Raw genomic sequence first — 18829 nt, 5'->3', positions numbered from 1 at the left:
GAGGCAGAGGAGAAGGAACGGAGACGTTAAAGGAATCACTTCAATTAGCTTTTTCAAGAGGTATCCTATTTATCAGAAGTGGTAGATAACGATGACAAACTGATTCGTAATTACGTAAATTAAGAACCCAATACAGTTACGTTGAAAATGCGATCCTGACACGTTTCTTGATAATTATATATGTAGATGTTATACAAGATTCAAGCCTAATAGTTTTGGTGTCTTCGGAATAATATACTATGCATGCGATTGAAAAAATGACAGACGAACAGTTGACTGTTGCTCATACATTGCAATCGCAAATCTTTAGCGAAATGTTAAAAAAAGCATTGCCCTTCTGATAGCAATAAGGATTAAATCGTTAACTGGCAATGTTGCAAATTAACGCAAAAAGAAATCCGTGACAAAACTGGTGATGACGAATATATGGACACTTGAAGTAACTGCCACACAAATTAATGAATTTTGATAAAACGTTGTATGTCCTAGTTTTTTAGTCGCTAATGACGATTCCGGGGTCAAAGTTGATAATTCAAAAATGCCGGATCCAATATGGTGGACTAAAATGTAAGTCACGATATTTGAATGAAAGTCAGTACCAAGTGGATTTTTTTAGGTCGCTGATGGTGAATACAAGATCAAAACTTGGAACTTTAAAATAGCAGATTCAATATGGTGTACTGAAATGCAAAAGTAACGTGATTTGAATAAAGTGGTTTTTTAGGTCGTTGATAATGAATCTAGGGTCAAACTTGAAAAATTCAAAATAGTTGATCCAATATGGCAGATCCAATATGGTGGAATGAAATGAAAAAGTGATGTGATTTGAATGAAAGTTAGTACTATGGACTTTTTTGTCGTTGGTGAGAAATCCGTACTCAAAATTGAGAACTCAAGAATCGCGGACCAAAATGTAAAAAAAATATGCGCATCGAATATGGTATATGAAATCCATGCACTGACAGGTTCACATGGAATGCTAATTTACAGATATACAAGTTCGCACTCGATGCGGCCAAATACATTCAGACAAATCACATTTGTGGCAAGTCACATTTTGGCAAGTCACATTTGTGGCTAGGCTTACTGAGGCAAGACACATTTGCCGCAAGTCACCTTATGGGAAACCAGTATTGTGGCAAGTCACATTTGCGACAAGTCACATTATGGCAAATCAAATTCATGGCAATTCACATTTCGGTAAGTCACAGTTCTGACAAGTTTCTTTGCGACAGGTCACATTGTAGCAAGCCAGGTGTATGATAAGTCACATTCAGACAAGTCACATTTGAGACAATTCACATTGTTGCATGTCAAATTTGCGGCAAGTAACATTTATTGCAAGAATTATATTCTACCTTATTGGATGCGCCATTAAGAAATTTCCTCATTTTTATCCTGGATTCTACATAAGCATTCTAAGAACCCCCTTAGTACTGTCCTTCATTAAAATCACGTAACTTTTGAATTTGAGTACCATGTTGGATCTGCTATATTGAATCTGCCCCATTTGATCCGTCATTTCTAAGTTCTCAAATTTTATTCCATATTAGTCATCAGCGCCTTCAAAAACTCTTTAGTACTACCTTTCATTCAAGTCAGTGATTTTAGCATTTTAGTCCACCACATTGGATCCGCTATTAGCGACCTAAAAACCTATTATGAAATGAACTTTCATGATGAATACGTAATTATTTGCTTCTACCAGTTTTGGCACATAACTTCGCTCTCAAACCTATTAGTCAAGGGCATGTGACACTTCGTCGCGTGGTCAATCTGGTACAGTTTCTCGGACTTTTTTCACGAAAATGAACATTTTTAAAAACTGAATTCGCAGAGGCTATAAAAAATCGTAACGGACGTCTCCGGATTCTTTTTTTAGGAATAATAACAACAAAAATGTATTGTGCTAAATAAAAATTTTATGCATGTGCATTATTTTGAGATTTGGTCGCTTTTCAGCTCTTTCATTCCGATAATTTGGAAAATATTGAAAAAAAAAAACTTTTTTGATTGTCTACAAACAAGGTTAGTTCCGGGACATTAGTTACTATGTTTATTTGTAAGTCTAAAGTTTTCGGACAAAAATATTGGGTAGTTTGGAAGTAACGCTCGGGAGAATTCTAACACATATAACCTCGAAATTTACACACGTTTTTAGGAAATTAAACATTTTTTTTAATTCACCCATTAAAAAAGTGTGCAGGGACGTGCGTTAGCAGGTTCGCTATTACTCCCTAGATTTTGAAGACAAAATCTTGATTAATCTAGGAAGAAAACCGGGAAAATATAACACTGACAAAATCGATACTAATTCCTAAACGTCATGAAAATTAATCAAATTTAGCCAAATAAATTTTTTTTAATTAACCCACAAAAAAGTATGCAGGGACGTCCGTTCCAATGTTCCTTATCATTTCCCAAATTTTTAAGGCATAATATTTATTATTCTAGAAAAAGAGCCAGGGGAACCTAAAACTGATGAAATCGATAATTTTCTGAGTATCACATGCGTTTAACTGCTAAAAAAATTATGAATTTATGAGTGGCGAGTGGACCAACAATATTAAAGCACTCACATTTTGGAGAGGCGAGGGTACTCGCAACAATAAAGCACACTGATTTGTGGAATGCAAGAAACATTACTGGCCATGAAAAAATACAATAGGGTTGTTCTACAAAGTATACGACCGGGAACAGTGCACGCAAAGTAACGGTGCACAGTATTGCATGCGCGATTTTTCTTTTTAGTCACATTGTTCCGCCACTTTAAAAAATTCAAGAAAAATAGATGTTATGAAGGATATTCTCAGGAACCGTTTTTTGATAGCTATATTAATTACAACAAAATATATTTTGTTTATCAAAATCTGTTGAGCCGCTTTCGAGAAAACCAAATTTTTTATTTCTCTTTGATTTTTCATAACTCCCACAAAAAATGCAAGGTCCAGATACCCTTTCTTCTTTTTTCTCTCATTTTTTTGTTTATTTATTCTTAATCGCAATCAAACATTTATAAAAAATACACTTACGTTTCTGTGTTTATTTAACATATTTTCCAAGGCAGTAAAAACATTTTTTTTAACATGTCAAACTCTCGAAGAAAACAAGGTTTTCTCCCCATGACATCTGCCTGAAGACTCATTTGAATTTAATTTAAATTTGAAATTATTCTGAATTTAGTTTCATAAACTTTAATTTCAGGTATGAATTTTTCAATGATCTGTACCACAGATTTTTATTGACTAATAAAGTTGAAATGAAGTGCCTTTGCTTGCAAGCTATGACTATAGTATATGGTCGCTATTACGAGGATATTGGACCTTTTTCGGATACAAAGTACATTGTTGGAATGCTAGAGCGATGTTCCGATAGAATGGAACGCGACCGAATTGTAATGTTTATACACAAGCTTATCCTTCATAGAAGAAACGTTAAAGATATCATGGATCAAAACGGTGTAAGAGCGCTAATAGATTTGTTATCGTTGGCCCATTTACATACATCTCGAGCAGTCGTACCTGCACAAACAAATGTGATTGAAGCTGGTCCTAATCAAGAATGTAGCATGGAGATGGAATGGTATTTTAATGATGTCGATAAGAGAAAAGGGCCTATTAGTCTGAAAGAATTGAAAGATCTGCATGTTTCGGGCCAAATCAACTCTAAAACTAAAGTTTGGGCGCAAGGTTTGGATAGTTGGCGAATGATAGCACAAGTGCCACAGCTAAAATGGACGCTCGTTGCAAAGGGTAATTCAGTCATAAATGAGAGTGAACTAGCCGCACTAGTTTTGAATATTTTAATAAAGATGTGTGAATACTTTCCAAGTCGAGATGCCGACAATGCAGTAATTAGGCCTCTGCCCCGTGTGAAGAGACTACTGTCAGACCTGCAGTGTCTGCCTCATTTGGTTCAACTTTTACTAACCTTCGATCCTGTTCTCGTCGAAAAAGTTGCGATATTGCTGTGCAAGGTTATGGAAGACAACCCAGAAGTGTCCAAAGTCTACTTAACAGGCGTATTCTACTTCATTCTTATGTACACAGGCTCCAACGTTCTACCTATCGCGAGATTTTTGCAGCTGACGCACTCCAAACAAGCTTTTAGAGGCGAAGATGTGAGTAGAATTTGTTTGACATAACTTACCTCTAGTTAGTTGTAATGTAAGTGGGAGAACCCGTGAATCCCCCCCCCCCCATTGGAACTCATGCTATAAAGCTGATTGTAACATACCCGTGCTTATTCTAAAGGCAGTAGCCTGAATTTGGGCAGCTTCACCAAGTTACATCTCGGTGCTTTTCGGCATATGTGCCTTTCGCACATATTCAGCGCACTTGGTGTATTATATAAGTATAGGTGGGTGTGTGTTCATTACTCAAAACCGAAATATATGTACCTCACTATTTGATTCTTATTCATGAAAATTTACTTGTGCATACTTTGATCCACTGCCTGGCCATTTATTTGAATTTGAATAAATTGAAATATAGACTTTTACAGTTCCTATAGTTCTATGCTCATTATATTCATGTGATATCAGTTACCAGTCACCAGATACCAGTTTAGGCCAGGTATAGTCCTATTGAATAGTACTTCTCATACAAAAAAATGTATTTCGCAAAATATTTGTTAAAGTGTAGGGGGTACAATTTTTGGGCACATCCATCGTTCGATTACTTAAAGCCAAATGGAAGTGGAACTTAGAAAATTGGGGGTCTTGTAGAAGGAAAACATCAGCTTTCTTTCTAATCTATTTTCAAAAAAAATAAAACTGTTGAAATAAGAAAGATGTCAAATTTATTTTTGATTTTCAAGAATGATGTTAAAATTCTAATTTTCTCCAAAAATTGTTTTGACCTTAATTAGGTTTTTCTGATCAAACAACTTTTTTTCGGGATGGGTACACTCCATAAATTATGCCCCATATGATTCATCTATGCCAGAATACAATAATTCTTATGTGTCTGTGATATTATAATGCGTCACGGACGCATTCTTGTAATGCAATCAAGTGATGTGATGAGATCAGAGTTGATTATTTAATTAACACTTTCGTTGCACAACACTGCTCCGACGCTGGTCGCTGATTAATCTTTCTAGCGAGACCCACAGGCGAAGAGCTTCAAAATGTCATTATATAAAGTTCTCCACTGGTCCCATTAGTGTCCAAGGTCTTTTATTTCAGACGTCATTTACTTCACTGACACTCTTCATCATGCATTTCTCAAAAAATCTTTTTTGCTACACTTTTCTGTCCTAAATTATCCTTTTAGCTTTCTTTACGATCATGTATTACCTCATACAAGCTGTTGTGTTTCCATCGCTTCTTATATATTTTTTTCGAATGAACGTATCCTTCACACATTCTTACCACTCTATCCTCTGCTTGCCTCTCGCTACGCTACCATTTAACATATTCGATTTAGTTATTTCATCAATCGTTCATCTGTCAATCTCTCAACATGCCCAAACCATCTCAAAACATTTCTTTGACTCTTATCATATAGTGTTTCATCTATACCACATTCTTTGAAGATTCTTTTGTTACTGGCTTTGTCTATTAGCGTTTTAAGGCATACCATGCGTAGGAGTTGCATACCAATCGCGTTAATTTTACTTTTATCTTTTTTTGTTTGTATGTCCAGGTCTCGTTACTCCGCATCACAATAGGTGTAAGTATACAGGGGGCCCAAAAATTTCTGGGACAGCTCAATATTTTCCAAAAACATTAAGGTCATTCATGGAGTAACTTTCACGAGAAATTCCATGGTGACCTTGGTTTTTACCTTGACAATACCCTTTATGGTTATTTTAAGGTCAACTTAAAAAAATATATAAACCTGCTTATTTCACGTTGGGATTCGAAAGAGCGGGCAATTATACGTTAAAAAATATACTCAGATCATAGGTCAGATATAACCTTGATGTTCATACAAAGGTCATCTGAACTTAACCCTTTAAATGAACCAAGTGTCGACATCTACCGTTAGTTGACATCACGAACTGTAATGAAAGTCGGTTAGTACATTGCGGCAAGCGTCAGTGTATATTGAGCAGTCACTCAATAGGCGTCTGGAAAACACCGGGTCCAGCAGACGCGCTGTGCGATTAGCGATTGAAAAGCAGTTTTTTCACTAACATTTTTAACAGTGAATTTCGTGTTGTTTTATTAATTTTCAATGTAACTGTATCATCTTATATGAAATAATTTTTTTGTTGTGGTTATGTCATAGATTTTTCTCATATATAGATGCCTTATAATTCTTGGCAACGTTTCAGAAAAACAAGAATCGCTTGTGCCTTTTGCCGTGTCCCTATGTGTAACGATCACCGATCACCTTTATGCTCCAAATGTGTAGCTGATATGTAACTTTTATATTATATTAGTTTTATATATTTTCAGTAATTTTGTATGCATTTTTATACTACTAATTTGATGCAATTAAATAAATTAGTTCCAACAATTGCAAATTATGAATTTAATAAATACCGCATTAAATGAATACTTTGAACTAACGACCTTACTTATTTATTTTAGCAAGGTGCATTGAAATGTGACCTTAGACATGATCTTTTACATGTTATTCAAGGTTATTTCAAGCTCAACTTTTTCTAAACCCCCTTATTTGAAGTCGGTAATCGAAAGAACGGGAAAATTTTACGTTCATAAATGTACTCAAGTCATAAGTCATGTGTGACAGTGACGATCACTTAAAGGTTATTTTAACTTTAAGAGGGTTTGGATGTCATTAAGAACCGCATCTAGTTGTTTTGATGTACTTTCAGCGTTACATCTTGCCCCTCACATTTTGGGGCGCTTGGTTATCGTGAGTCCCCTTGCCTTTCGGTGCTGGATTATCGTGAGTCCCCTTATCTCTCACATTTTGGGGTGCTTGATTATCGTGAGTCCCCTTGCCTCTCACGTCTAGTTATAGGCAACAGAATGCATAAGATTTTTATCGCACATGCTCAAATTGTTGTCAACTCACTTCTCAACAATGAGCGAACTGATGATAGAAACCATTAACTGTGTTTTTAATGATTTCGGTAGGAATTAGAGCGCATTCATCAATTATTTTTGTTTGCAATTCTGCTAAATTTCAAGGTTTGTTTTTATAAACTGGATCTCATAGATAACCTAAAGGAAAATATTCAAGCGGTGATAAATCAGGTGATCTAGCTGGCCATTTAATCGTGCCTCTACCTCTATCCACCGCTCAACAAACATTGAATCTAAATAAGCGGGAACGTCTAGTCCGTAGTGAGGCGGAGCGCCATCCTGTTTAAGCCACGTGTCATAAAAGTTTTCTCCAGCACCCTACCGATAGAAATCTCAGAGTATATGCTAAAGATAGTCAAGACTCTGAGAAGCTCTGAGAAATTCTCCGCAGGCACTCATGTTGAAGATCCGGGTAGCTAGTTTAAATAGTCTGAAGGCTTTAAAATGTCCTTTCCGAAATTGAAATAAAAATACGATCATAAATAACAAGCAAAGAGGCTAAAATTGAAATAAAAATTCGATCATAAATAACAACCAGAGGTGCTATCTCAATATAGAGTAGCCGACATTCAAGGGGCCTTTATTAAGCTTTCGGATTTAAATTTAGAAATGCATTTTTTAAATTTAAAATTTAACAGGTTACAACATGATAATTCGGAATCTACGGGTTTCGATGATTTCAGGTATCTAACTTTTTTACACAGTTTAAAGGTGGAATTAATACAACGTTTCTCGTAAATGGAATGGGATACTCCAGAAAATACAATATTTTTTAATTCAACTTGAAAATTGTATATTAGCATATAAGTTATAATTATAAATAATTATAATGAAAAAATTCATCAATTAAAAAGAAAGTGTTAATAATTTGAAGACAAATTTAAAAGGGGAGAGTCGGGTTAGCGACGGGCAACTACTGTACGGCCGGGTACATGACAATTTCGAAAGGACCATTATATGACCGTCGCATCACTCTTAAAACTACCTGTAAAAGGACCTTGATAAGGATCCAAACCTCTCTGACTATCTTTGAGATTAAATCATTCAAATCGAACCTGCAGATAGTCTCGAACTGGCCAGGCTATTTCGCGTGAGAATACTTTGAGATTTATATCGGTAGGGCAATCTTTCTTATTGCAGCAACTATTTGATTTCGCATCATAATCTCATACGTATCAGCATTTAAATTGCCCTCAATAAAAAACAGTCCTATTATTTTATTATTTAGTATTCCATCCCAAATTTTTCATTATTGCGGATATTCTGATTTCTCTTCTTATGCCCAATGAAGATTTGAATCTGCCCAACGTCTACAATTATGCCTATTTAAATCCGCATAGTTGTAACGTGGCTTTATCCGATAAGGTTATATTAGATGGGAAGTTGAGATTTTCATCTATGCGTAACATCATACCTTCAGAAAACTCTTCGCACCGATCCAAATTATCTACGTATAACTTTTGAAAAAATATTAGTTTGAAAGAATAAAATTCGCTCTCTCATGAATGTTATACACAGACAGTGATCCCAACTTTGGCTTGTTGAGCTGCAGCGCTTGCTCGGCGCAGCGACCCTCATTGTTCGCTGTTGGCGCACGATTTAAACTGGGTATAATTAAAAATTATTGAAATTAAAATATATACTTATTATAAATTGCGCATTAATAAAAAAAATTACGTACATTGTCATTTAGGCTGAGAACAAAATAATAACACGTTTATTTTGTAATTAATAGTTTGTTTTAGTTCTAAAGAACAATCTATATTTCAACAACTAATTTGTCAATAAATACATTCCAAACATTTAACATAATACGTATGAATATTCGCATAATTTCATTTAAAATGTGTCTACTAGTACCAAAAAAAGTTGGCTATTCGTATCAAAATTTTAGTGAAGGCACGGATCGTTAAATTAATCTTTTTTTTCTTCCAAAACCTTTGCTCATGAAATATCAATTCATCTTTAGCATTGGTAGAAAATGTGCTATTATTTACAAAATATACGCATTGGTATTTTTTTCTAACCTTACAATATAATTTCTTATTACTTACTTACCTTAGTTTTCCTGATCTAGGTACATCTCTTACAGTGCCCCTATTATGAAGGAAATTCAAAATCGCTTCTTTTTGCGAAATTGTTTAAAAATATATTATTGAAAAATTTAATGTTTCAGAGCTAAATGAAGTAGCTATAAGTGTTTGAAATAATAATTAATTGATATTTAATAAGTGCTTCCCCAAAAACTCGAATATGTGTTTACCAGACAAATTTGTGTATGTCCAGTGTTGCATCATAAAAGACAAAAGAACGCACAATAATAAAATACTTCAAAGAAAGAAAATTTACTACATCCATTCGTTTTTTCTTAGAAAAGGCTGAATTTAATTCATCTTATAACATGAAAGTTGCAATGTGACCTTGCTGATGACTTTGTCAGAGAAAGGGAGAGAGTGAGTAAGAGATAGAGAGATCTTCTGATTGCTGACGTCAAATAAGGGAGATTTTTTTAATTTAGCCTTGAAATGACCTTAAAGTACATGACCAAAGTCATGTCTAAGGTCACATATAAATGCACATTACTAAAATAAATAAGTAAGGTAGTTATGTATTATTTCCAGAAGCTGCGCTTCTTAGATGTTTTTAAGCCTTCTTTAAGTTTAAATAAACGTTTGAGTGGCCATCAAGATCATACCTGACCTAACACGTGAGTAAATTTTTTAACGCAAGATTTCCCGCTCTTTCGATCTCCGATGTCAAAAGAGGGGGTTCTATTTTTTTAAAACAAGTTGACTTGAAATTACCCTAAAGGACATCGTCAAGATTAAAACCAAGATCACCATTAAATTCCTCGTTGAAAGTTACTGTAAGAATGACCTTCATGATTTTGGTATATTTTTTACCTGGTGAAATATTTAGCTACCCCAGAACTTTTTAGAAATCCTGTGTAATTATATATGGCCATTTTAACTTTACCATAATTTTTCGTTATTCTCGTCAATTTTAAGGACCATGTTCATCATGCTAGTATTCAACATATAATGATACAGCGAAGAGGACGTAACGCATCTTTATCTAACACCTTGCCTTAGCTACCTGCATATATTGATTTTATTACTTTTAGGAGTCATTTATTGACTCCGCACTCTTCTAGGACATATATCCACATTGGATATATTTGTTTACGATGCTTATCAAGCTCATGTGAAATAATCTATATCTGATTGAGTTACTGATAACCAATTATGTAAAATATAATGCGTTTTATGGGATAGGGAAGAATAGGAAATCCTGAGCGAAAATTAATCTATGAATTTTGTTTTCGGGAAAAATAAAGTAAAATTGATTCAAGTTTAAAAGGAATAAACCTAGAATCAGATTAAAAATACAGTTGAAAATACGGTAAAATCAAAAACGATATAATGACGTTAAAGTCAAACTTGCGGATAATAAAATCTTAAAACTAAAAATTATTAAGGGAAAAATGAAACCTGATAGGAAAAATATAATACATTCTGCTTCTCGCTAAATCTTTTAATCGCCGTACGAGGAGAAAAGTTTGGTAGCGAGTTTGCGCGTGCAATAAGTGCCTTTGCGAGTTCTGTGCAATGTCACGCGATGTATTTTCAGACAAAGGGTACAGCGAAAATAAACATGTGTAACTTTTAATTAAAACATTTCGCTTCAAATTGGAATTTTGTAATTCAGAATCGTAAAAGCGGATAATTGTATAGGGATTTCTTCATCGTCACATCGATCTTCGGTAAGAATTGAATTATCTGGGTGTGTAAAACACAACTTCCTCGAGGTAAAATTGGTTTCAAATTAACATTGGCTACCTTAAATTAAGACATAGTAATACAGGTATTAAAAAGAATATTTCTTAGAGAAAGTTTGGCTTCAGTTGAATGTATGCTATTTCCTGATTAGTCTTGGCTACTTTATGGATCTGTGAGTAATTTATGGTAATCCGGGATACAGTCTAGAAATTATTGAAATATGCACGCAAGCAAATACAGTAGTCTCTAAGTTTTATATTGAATAAGGAAAATTTTATATTTGGTAATGCAAAACAATACATGAATACTAAACTTATATTTGAACAACAGACCAATCATTCTTTGAAAGGTACGAACAATGGGTTTGGATTTCGCTCATTTGTCTCTTTTTTTTATTGGGCAGTTTCAATCAGTCATAAAGATGCCCCTAATAAAAATAGTTCAATATTTTTAAAACGTTTAAGAAGAAAAGATGCATTGGTATGAAAAGTTCTAGTGGGCTGTTAGTAGCTTTGGTCATGAGTTTTTTTTAGTATGACGAAGAGAAAGCCTAATTCACTTGTATTTTGGAAGGTTGCTCAGTGAAATTCGTTGTAAGAAAAATGTTCTTCTCTTTGTTTTAACGTTTAAAAACGTGTAGTTCTTATATATTTTTGTATATTGTTTGTCAGAGTAACTTTCTTATTTAATTCAACTAAAAATATATGAAACTATCATACATTTAAATTTAAATATGGTCAATTGAATGACAGAAATTATTTTAATTTATTTTAAACTAAAATTTCTTAGGGCAAAGACGCTGGTAACTTGCCTAAGAATTTAAGAAGTTCGCATTACATGGAATATGTCAAGTACCTAGAGAAAAAAGAGAGAAGGAAAACAAAAAGTCCAAACCAAGAAGTTCAAAGCGATCATTTCTAAAAGTTTTTGTAATTCCAAAAAAGTTATGAAATACCTTGTCAAGTTGGTTCATATAAATGACCTACCCTTTGTACTTAGGTAAGGCGAAGGATTGCATGATTTTTTAGATCCGTTTCTAGAATCTGTTAGCAAAGTAAAATTCGTTATGTTGACTGCATCAATTGAAGATGAAACCAGGTTTGAAACTGAAAAATTAGGTAAGCATCCTATAGGTGGTTTTGGCATCATTTAAGGGCATGTGATACTTCGTCGTGTGGTCAATCGGGTACAGTTCCCCTGGCTTTTTTCCACAAAAATGAAAATTTTTAAATACTGAATGTGGGGATACTATAAAATATCATAACGGACGTCCCCGGACTCTTTTTTGAGGGATAATAACAAAAAAAAATTATTGTGCTAAATAAAAATTTTATGCATTATTTTGAGGTTACGTCATTTTTTGTCTTTGCCTTTCCGATAATTTGAAAATTATTGATGAAATAAACTTTTTTAATTGCATGCAAACAAGGCTAGTTCCGGGAGATTAATTGCTATGTTTGTTGGTAAGTCCAAAGTTTTCGGCCAAAAATATTGTGTAGCTTGGAAGTAGCGCTCGGGAGAATAGTAACACATATAACCTCGATATATGCACACGTTGTTAGCAAAATCAAAATTTTGTTGAAAAATAAGCACAAAAAATGTGTGCGGGGACGTCCGTTAGCATGCTCGCTATCATTTCCCAGAGTTTGACAACAAAATATTACTTATCCTAAGAAAAAAGCCAGGGGAATCTAACACTGAAAAAATCGATACTAATTCCTAAGCGCTATGCAAGTTAATCACATTTTGCTAAATTAAAACTTTTTTGAATTAACCTACAAAAAAAGTGTGTGGGGACGTCCTTTAGCATGTGCGCATCATTTCCCAAATTTTTAAGACAAAATATTTATTATTCTAGAAAAAAGCTAGGGGAACCTAAAACTGGTAAAATCGACAATTTTCTAAGTATCACTTGCTCTTAAGATACATTTTTTCCCTAAAATTACCAGGATGGTATTTAAATGATGCAAGAAATAAACCACATTAATTAACACTTTTCTGTAGAGCTGATGAGCTTTAAGTCCGACATCACCATCAGATATTGAAAATCGTTTCTAGCTGTGAACGTGCGATCCGTTCAAAACGTCAATGTGTTCTTTAATTCATGGTGTAAATTGTGAGGCCTTAGAACAAAGGTGTTGCCTAATAGAGGGGGCTCTTTTCAGCTTTTGACTATGTGCGCCAAATTTCAAGTGTTGCATTAATTTTTGAAAATTCCCTTTTTTCGTGGTGCTTTTTTAATGCGAGTCTCCTTAACTCTCACAAAACAAGTATTTTGTTTGCGCGATTCTTAGTCATTTTTGGAAATAATTCTAAAATCTGAACCTTTTCCATATCATATACAAGATGTGCGCGATTAATAAAATAAGATAAGTGAACATTATATAGCGTAAGCATTATAAGACACTTGCTGCCACTCCGAGAAATTTAACGACAAACTTAACTTATTCTAACAGCCCAATAATTCTATTTGTGTAAAAAATATTTTCACATGGTTAAAAACAAAAGAAGTGAGATGGCGATGCGTTTGCTTCAACACAAATTTTTCTTTGAGTAGTATCAAGTAGTGATATAAGAGGCATTGTGTATTGTAATATGTTACATCATTATGCTGAAATTTCGTTCGTATTAATGGATTGTACAAGAAAATAAACACAAATCAGAAAACAAATAAATAAAGTATTAATAAGATGGAAGGGAGCAAACAAGACTATTTATAACTAATTCAACAAGAATTTTAAGTCAGCTTACAGTACTGTTTCGGTGTTAATACCGATGAGGGAAATTTAGATTTGCAGCGACAAGAGCCCTGATAAGGGCTTTTGAAGACAGGTGGTAATCCTCAGTCCGAGTATAGTTCCTATACGTAATATAGAGAAGTTGGGGAAGCACGGCGTTCAAGACTAATAAGAACGGTTAAGCAAAACGATGTCATTAGCTAGGACCAGTGGCCACCCGAACGAGCTATTAAAGCCTAGCTACGGGATTTGCTATCGTTTGTGGCTTCGGGCCCGTAAGGGTATCCCTTCTTGTATCGAGTGCGGCCGTTTTTCATAATTATATTAGAGAGCAAATTTAATGAAAATAATAATCCTAATTACATGTATCATTTACTTTTCATAGCGAGTTGTCAGAAGCGTTAGGTAATAAACTGATGGAGGCATGTACAGAACAGGGGGTGGCAATTATTTATCTAAAACTAACCTTCCTCGGCCAGAGGATCAGGTAATGCCCAGGAAGTAGCAAATGTTCATTCGAAAACAACATTCCCCGAATAAAATTGTATTGACACACCGGGATCATTCAGCTTTTCACACCGGTTCGACAGGATAGTTACTAAACAGGAAGTGGTAAATGTTTATTCAAAACCAACGTTTTTTTTCTTCAGAAAAATGATTTCCACACACCCAGATCACTCAGTTTTTATCGAAGGTCGACCGAATAGTCATATACAGAAGAGGGAATACCATATGTTTATTTTAAATCAACTTTCTCGAGGGAAATCTTTTCGATACACCTGGATCATGCAGTTTTAACAAAAGATCGATGTGACGGTCAGACAATGATCAGGGAGAAGCAAATTTTCACGTGAAACCAAAAGTCCTGAATAAGAATGGATTTGAAACACTTGGATAATTAAGTTTCATGGATAATTCACTCTAATTAAAATTGTCTAGAAGATAGATATGACGGTCAAACATTTATCAGGACATAGGCGATAATTTGAAACCGATGGCCTTGGTGAATTCACAGAGAGTCGCCTGGGACCCTGTATCTGACGAATTCTGATTCGAAACACCAGTAATTGCCAGTGACGGTTCGATAACTAAGAGGGTGGTTCTTGCATCCATCTCCCGACTTTTTGATCCAGACAGTTGGCTCAGTCCAATAACTATCGTTGCGAAAATCTTAATTGAGGATCTCTGGAAAGCACAAATCGGTTGAGATACTCCACTTCCTAATATTTTACTCCTACAATGCAGATCATTTCAGAAATAATTCGTCTGATATAACTGAAATACATTTTCCACGATGGATAGGCTACCATCCTGATAATTCGGGGGAAATTCATGCCTTTAGAGATGTTAACAAGCATGCCTTCTCTGCAGTAGTTTACGTCCGAGTGCAGTCCCAGCATTGAATCTTAAAACACAACTCATTACATCGAAGACTCGCGTCGAGGCTGTTAAAACCATCACTATCCCTAGACTGTAATTATGCGCCGCTCTGCTCGTAACTCGGTTGCTCAATTGCGTACACGAGGGATTTAAGTTAGCTCATGCTGTCACCTACGCTTGGTCAGATTCACAAAAGGTTCTGTGTTGGATCCAAACAGACGATCCTTCTCTCTGGCCAATCTACGTTGCCAACAGAGTCTCAGAGATACAGCGGAATCTCTCCAACGCCTCCTGGCGTTATGTTCCTGCTTTTGAAAAGCTCATCGTAATCCTACCACAATCAGCACCTTCTCTTCTCTGACTCGCCTAACAAGGGTGATTGCGCGCTGTTTACGCCTTAAACTTCTTCTCAAGCCAGTGGCGGAGCGTGCCCAACTTATATATCGACGTCTTTCACTTGAAGAAATACTTCAGGCGTTTCTGGCTTGCGTATTCTGGACACAGAGCTACCGTCTTAAGAACGAATTGTATAACCTTGGTCAATACAAATTAATGAAGCGACACAATCTACATACTTGTTTATACCCATTCAATGATTCAACTGAAATTTGCAGAGTAGGTGGACGACTAGCGAACTCTCCTCTACCTCATGATCAACGACACCCGATCATCTTGCATGGTGAAAGTCCTCTCGCGAAACTTATTGTTGACTGGCTCCAACAAACAGCCCTACATGATGGGTTTCAATTAACTTACTCGTATTCTGATCGCCGAACATGGATTATTCGAGGTCGCGTTTTTGCCAAAGTACATATTCGTTATTGTGTTGCATGCACCCGCATCAGACTTCATAATTCCGAGCAGTCGGTGGGGAATCTTCTTGCCTGCAAGATTAGTTGGCGAACCGAGGCATAAAAAAGAAGTTCATTCCGCCATTGGCTTCTCACTTTGGCGGCTTATGGGAAGCTGACATTAAATCAGCATAATCTCTGATGAAGAAAGTAGCTGAGACACGTCTTAATTCCAGACCATGTTCTCATCAGTAGGACTTTAGAACAGATTCCGGAATCATCAAATGCGGATACAGATCTGAAATACGTTGCTCATTGGCACTTTATCCAAGCAATACGTAATCGATTTTGGGAAACGCTGGTGTCAGGAGTACCTGCATACGCTTCAACAGCGAAATAAGTGGACTGTCCCGAAGCGTAATTATTAAATTGGAGACTTTGTGCTGATTGTAGATGACTCGCTGCTTAGACACTTGGACATGGCCTTTGGGACGAATAACTGATATTTTTCTTGGACAGGACGGCCTTGTGCATTCTGCTTCCGTGAAAGCTGCCTTTGGGGATTATCATCGCCGCATCGTTAAATTGTGTTGGCTACCAGTCGTAAATTGATTACACTAATTAAATTGTATGTCTCACGGCGGGCGGCACTACATTTTTGACTGTCATCCTTGACAATTTTTGTCATGTACTTCATGGTGGGCGGCTAGGATCGTTTAATTTTCCAAGCATGAAATTTATGTCGTTCAGCGAATGAAGTGGGCGGAATGTTGAAAATAATTTTTCTCGATGTTTGTTTTTCTCATTAGAGGCGTTTTTGGGTTCGACTAATAGTGTTATTCTCCAATGTTTATATTATCTGTGCATTTAACTCAAGTTTTTACTTTAAACTTTTCGGTTTCCGATTGAGTGAGGAGGCAGGTAGCAATGTGTGTCACGCCCAAATAACGGGCTCCTTCACTCTTTTCTGAACCTAGTTCGATCTTGACTTTTGTGAGGATCACATCAATTTAACGAGTTTACTTTATTTTCCACAAGTAGGCATTTTTCCTACTGCACAGTAATTTCAATTAGTGTAATTTTTCTGTTCTATCTTTGAGTTTGTTTGATAGTTTTGTGGAGTGTCTTTCCCGACTCGATCGTGTTCTGGTGTTGCGGGAAGTGACGAGTTGGAAGACTTATACCTCCGACTGTGCCGCGATAAATTGTTCTAGAAGAACAATCGTGGTCGTCACTTCCGGGGCCTACATCTAGGCGAATTTCACAACCGAAACAAAATATTTATTTGAATATAGTCAGGATAACTGGTGTAAGATTCAGGGATTCAAGCTTGGATTGAAATGTCGATTAAGGCATTTAAATTTACGTACAATTAATTGGATTACCAAATCAACAAGGATTCAAGTAAGTGAAAACCATTGATGATAATTAAATTGCAGCTGTTATCGATTATAATTCGCACCCCTTTTTTCGGTCGATTAACGTAACCTGAAGTCAACGTGTTCTGATCTCTCCTTTCCGCACGCTGGCAGTAATGATTTCATGAACATTAGGGTTATGGTGTCGTTTGGAGTTCGTCTTTTAACTCTATTGAAAGTGATATAATTCGCCTCTAGATGTTTTTTTAGAGCTAACATCTTCCAATCTACAGGTTTTTAATTCCCTACTTCCTGATAATCCACGAAGTGTTTTACAATGCAACAGGTGTTTAACAACCCGGTTTCTGGGCTACTGCGTGCACATTGCCTTTAGCCAAAATCTTAATAGGATAAATAGATGCATGTTTAACATTCCTCTATATTTTCATTACTTCATGCAATATCTCTCTATACTTATGGTCTTTTTTGCATTGGTCGCTTGTGAATTCCGTTTAAGTGGACAAGCAATGTCGCCATTGTAGACTCTTCCGCCTTTTTTCTCATGAATCACGATTTCGGGTCGATTAAATCGGATATAGTGATCCGTTTTGATAATAGCATCCCATTATAAGATGTTATTTTTGTTTTCTAAAATTGGCACTGGAATGTATCTTTAGAAAGGCATCCATTCTGTTAAGAGTCCTAGGTTCAGGGAAATTTGTTGATGTTTAATGTCCGTCACACGAAGCTTTTTTTCGGCCGAATATTGAATGCCTCAAACGCCTCTTTGGTTTCTGGCCTGATAATTAATGCCTACTCTGAGGATTTATTTAAGGCCCTGTAACCAAAGTCTGCTTTACATATGGTATTATAAAGCGCAAAATGTCACCTATTGTAAAAATATTCTCAAAAATATATATCATTTGTGACTTACACCGTTTTTTGACATCTACAACGCCTCCACTTTTTATGTCGTTGTAGAACTACCTTTTAAATCGCTGAATTACTGTGGTTTATTAGGTGCTTCGTCATTCCGCCGCCAATTGTTCTGTTTAACCTTTCAAGGTCGGCGTTTGACCATTTGATTAGCTAAAATGAGTACGCAAAGACAGGCATGTCATAGGTGTGGAGTACCCACATCTTGTTTGCCGAATTGAGGGACCATTTTAGCTATTTTCTCGGTGACATTATCGTTTACATTCTATAGCCCTGTGGTCAATAATTCTCTTCTGATTAGATGGACCGTTCTGCATTTATCTTGTAGAAAATCCATGCGGATATCACTGAAAAATTGCTTCGTGACATCAATCACCTGCGTTCTCATTATCATGCATCCTCATGCATTATCATGCATCCTCATTATCATGTAGTCTATTTAAAGGATACCTGTTTTAATGCGGAGGCTACCGGATGACAGAGATGGTGCGATTCACTGTGCTGTGCACTCCGCCTGGCATCCGTGAGATGTATTTCCAGAACGTTGGGAAACGAGGAATAGCTCTGAGATATAACTCGGCGAAGGTGCCCAGATTTGGGGTACTGTATTGAGATTGATAGCCTGCCACGGAGAACCTTGCGGGCTCGCCCGCCCACATTATATTTGACTAATAATTATAGAATCATTTAATTTTGTACGATTTGAATAAAATTATGAAAATTCGTCATAAGGACAACCGCAGGATTTCGCTAGGAGCGGGTGCTAATCTGGAAAATTGCACCCGCTTCCAGTGAAATCGTGGTAAAATTTCAGCCGCAACCACTTCTCACGACCGTTAGATAG

General features: G+C 35.9%; 1 protein-coding gene across 1 annotated transcript in view; it reads left to right on the top strand.

Moving 5' to 3' along the window:
- The window catches only part of LOC117179665 (dnaJ homolog subfamily C member 13), a 231313-nt gene that overhangs the window by 134121 nt on the left and 78363 nt on the right, over window positions 1–18829 (top strand). The window contains exon 7 of the mRNA XM_033371683.1: window positions 3205–4120. Within this exon, the coding sequence (XP_033227574.1) occupies window positions 3205–4120 (916 nt within the window). The remainder of the gene's footprint in view (window positions 1–3204; window positions 4121–18829) is intronic.

This window comes from Belonocnema kinseyi, chromosome 9 (assembly GCF_010883055.1).
Source record: "Belonocnema kinseyi isolate 2016_QV_RU_SX_M_011 chromosome 9, B_treatae_v1, whole genome shotgun sequence".
Lineage (NCBI taxonomy): Eukaryota > Metazoa > Arthropoda > Insecta > Hymenoptera > Cynipidae > Belonocnema > Belonocnema kinseyi.
The sequence above is the reverse complement of the archived record's forward strand: the minus strand, read 5'-3'. Positions and strand labels throughout refer to the sequence as shown.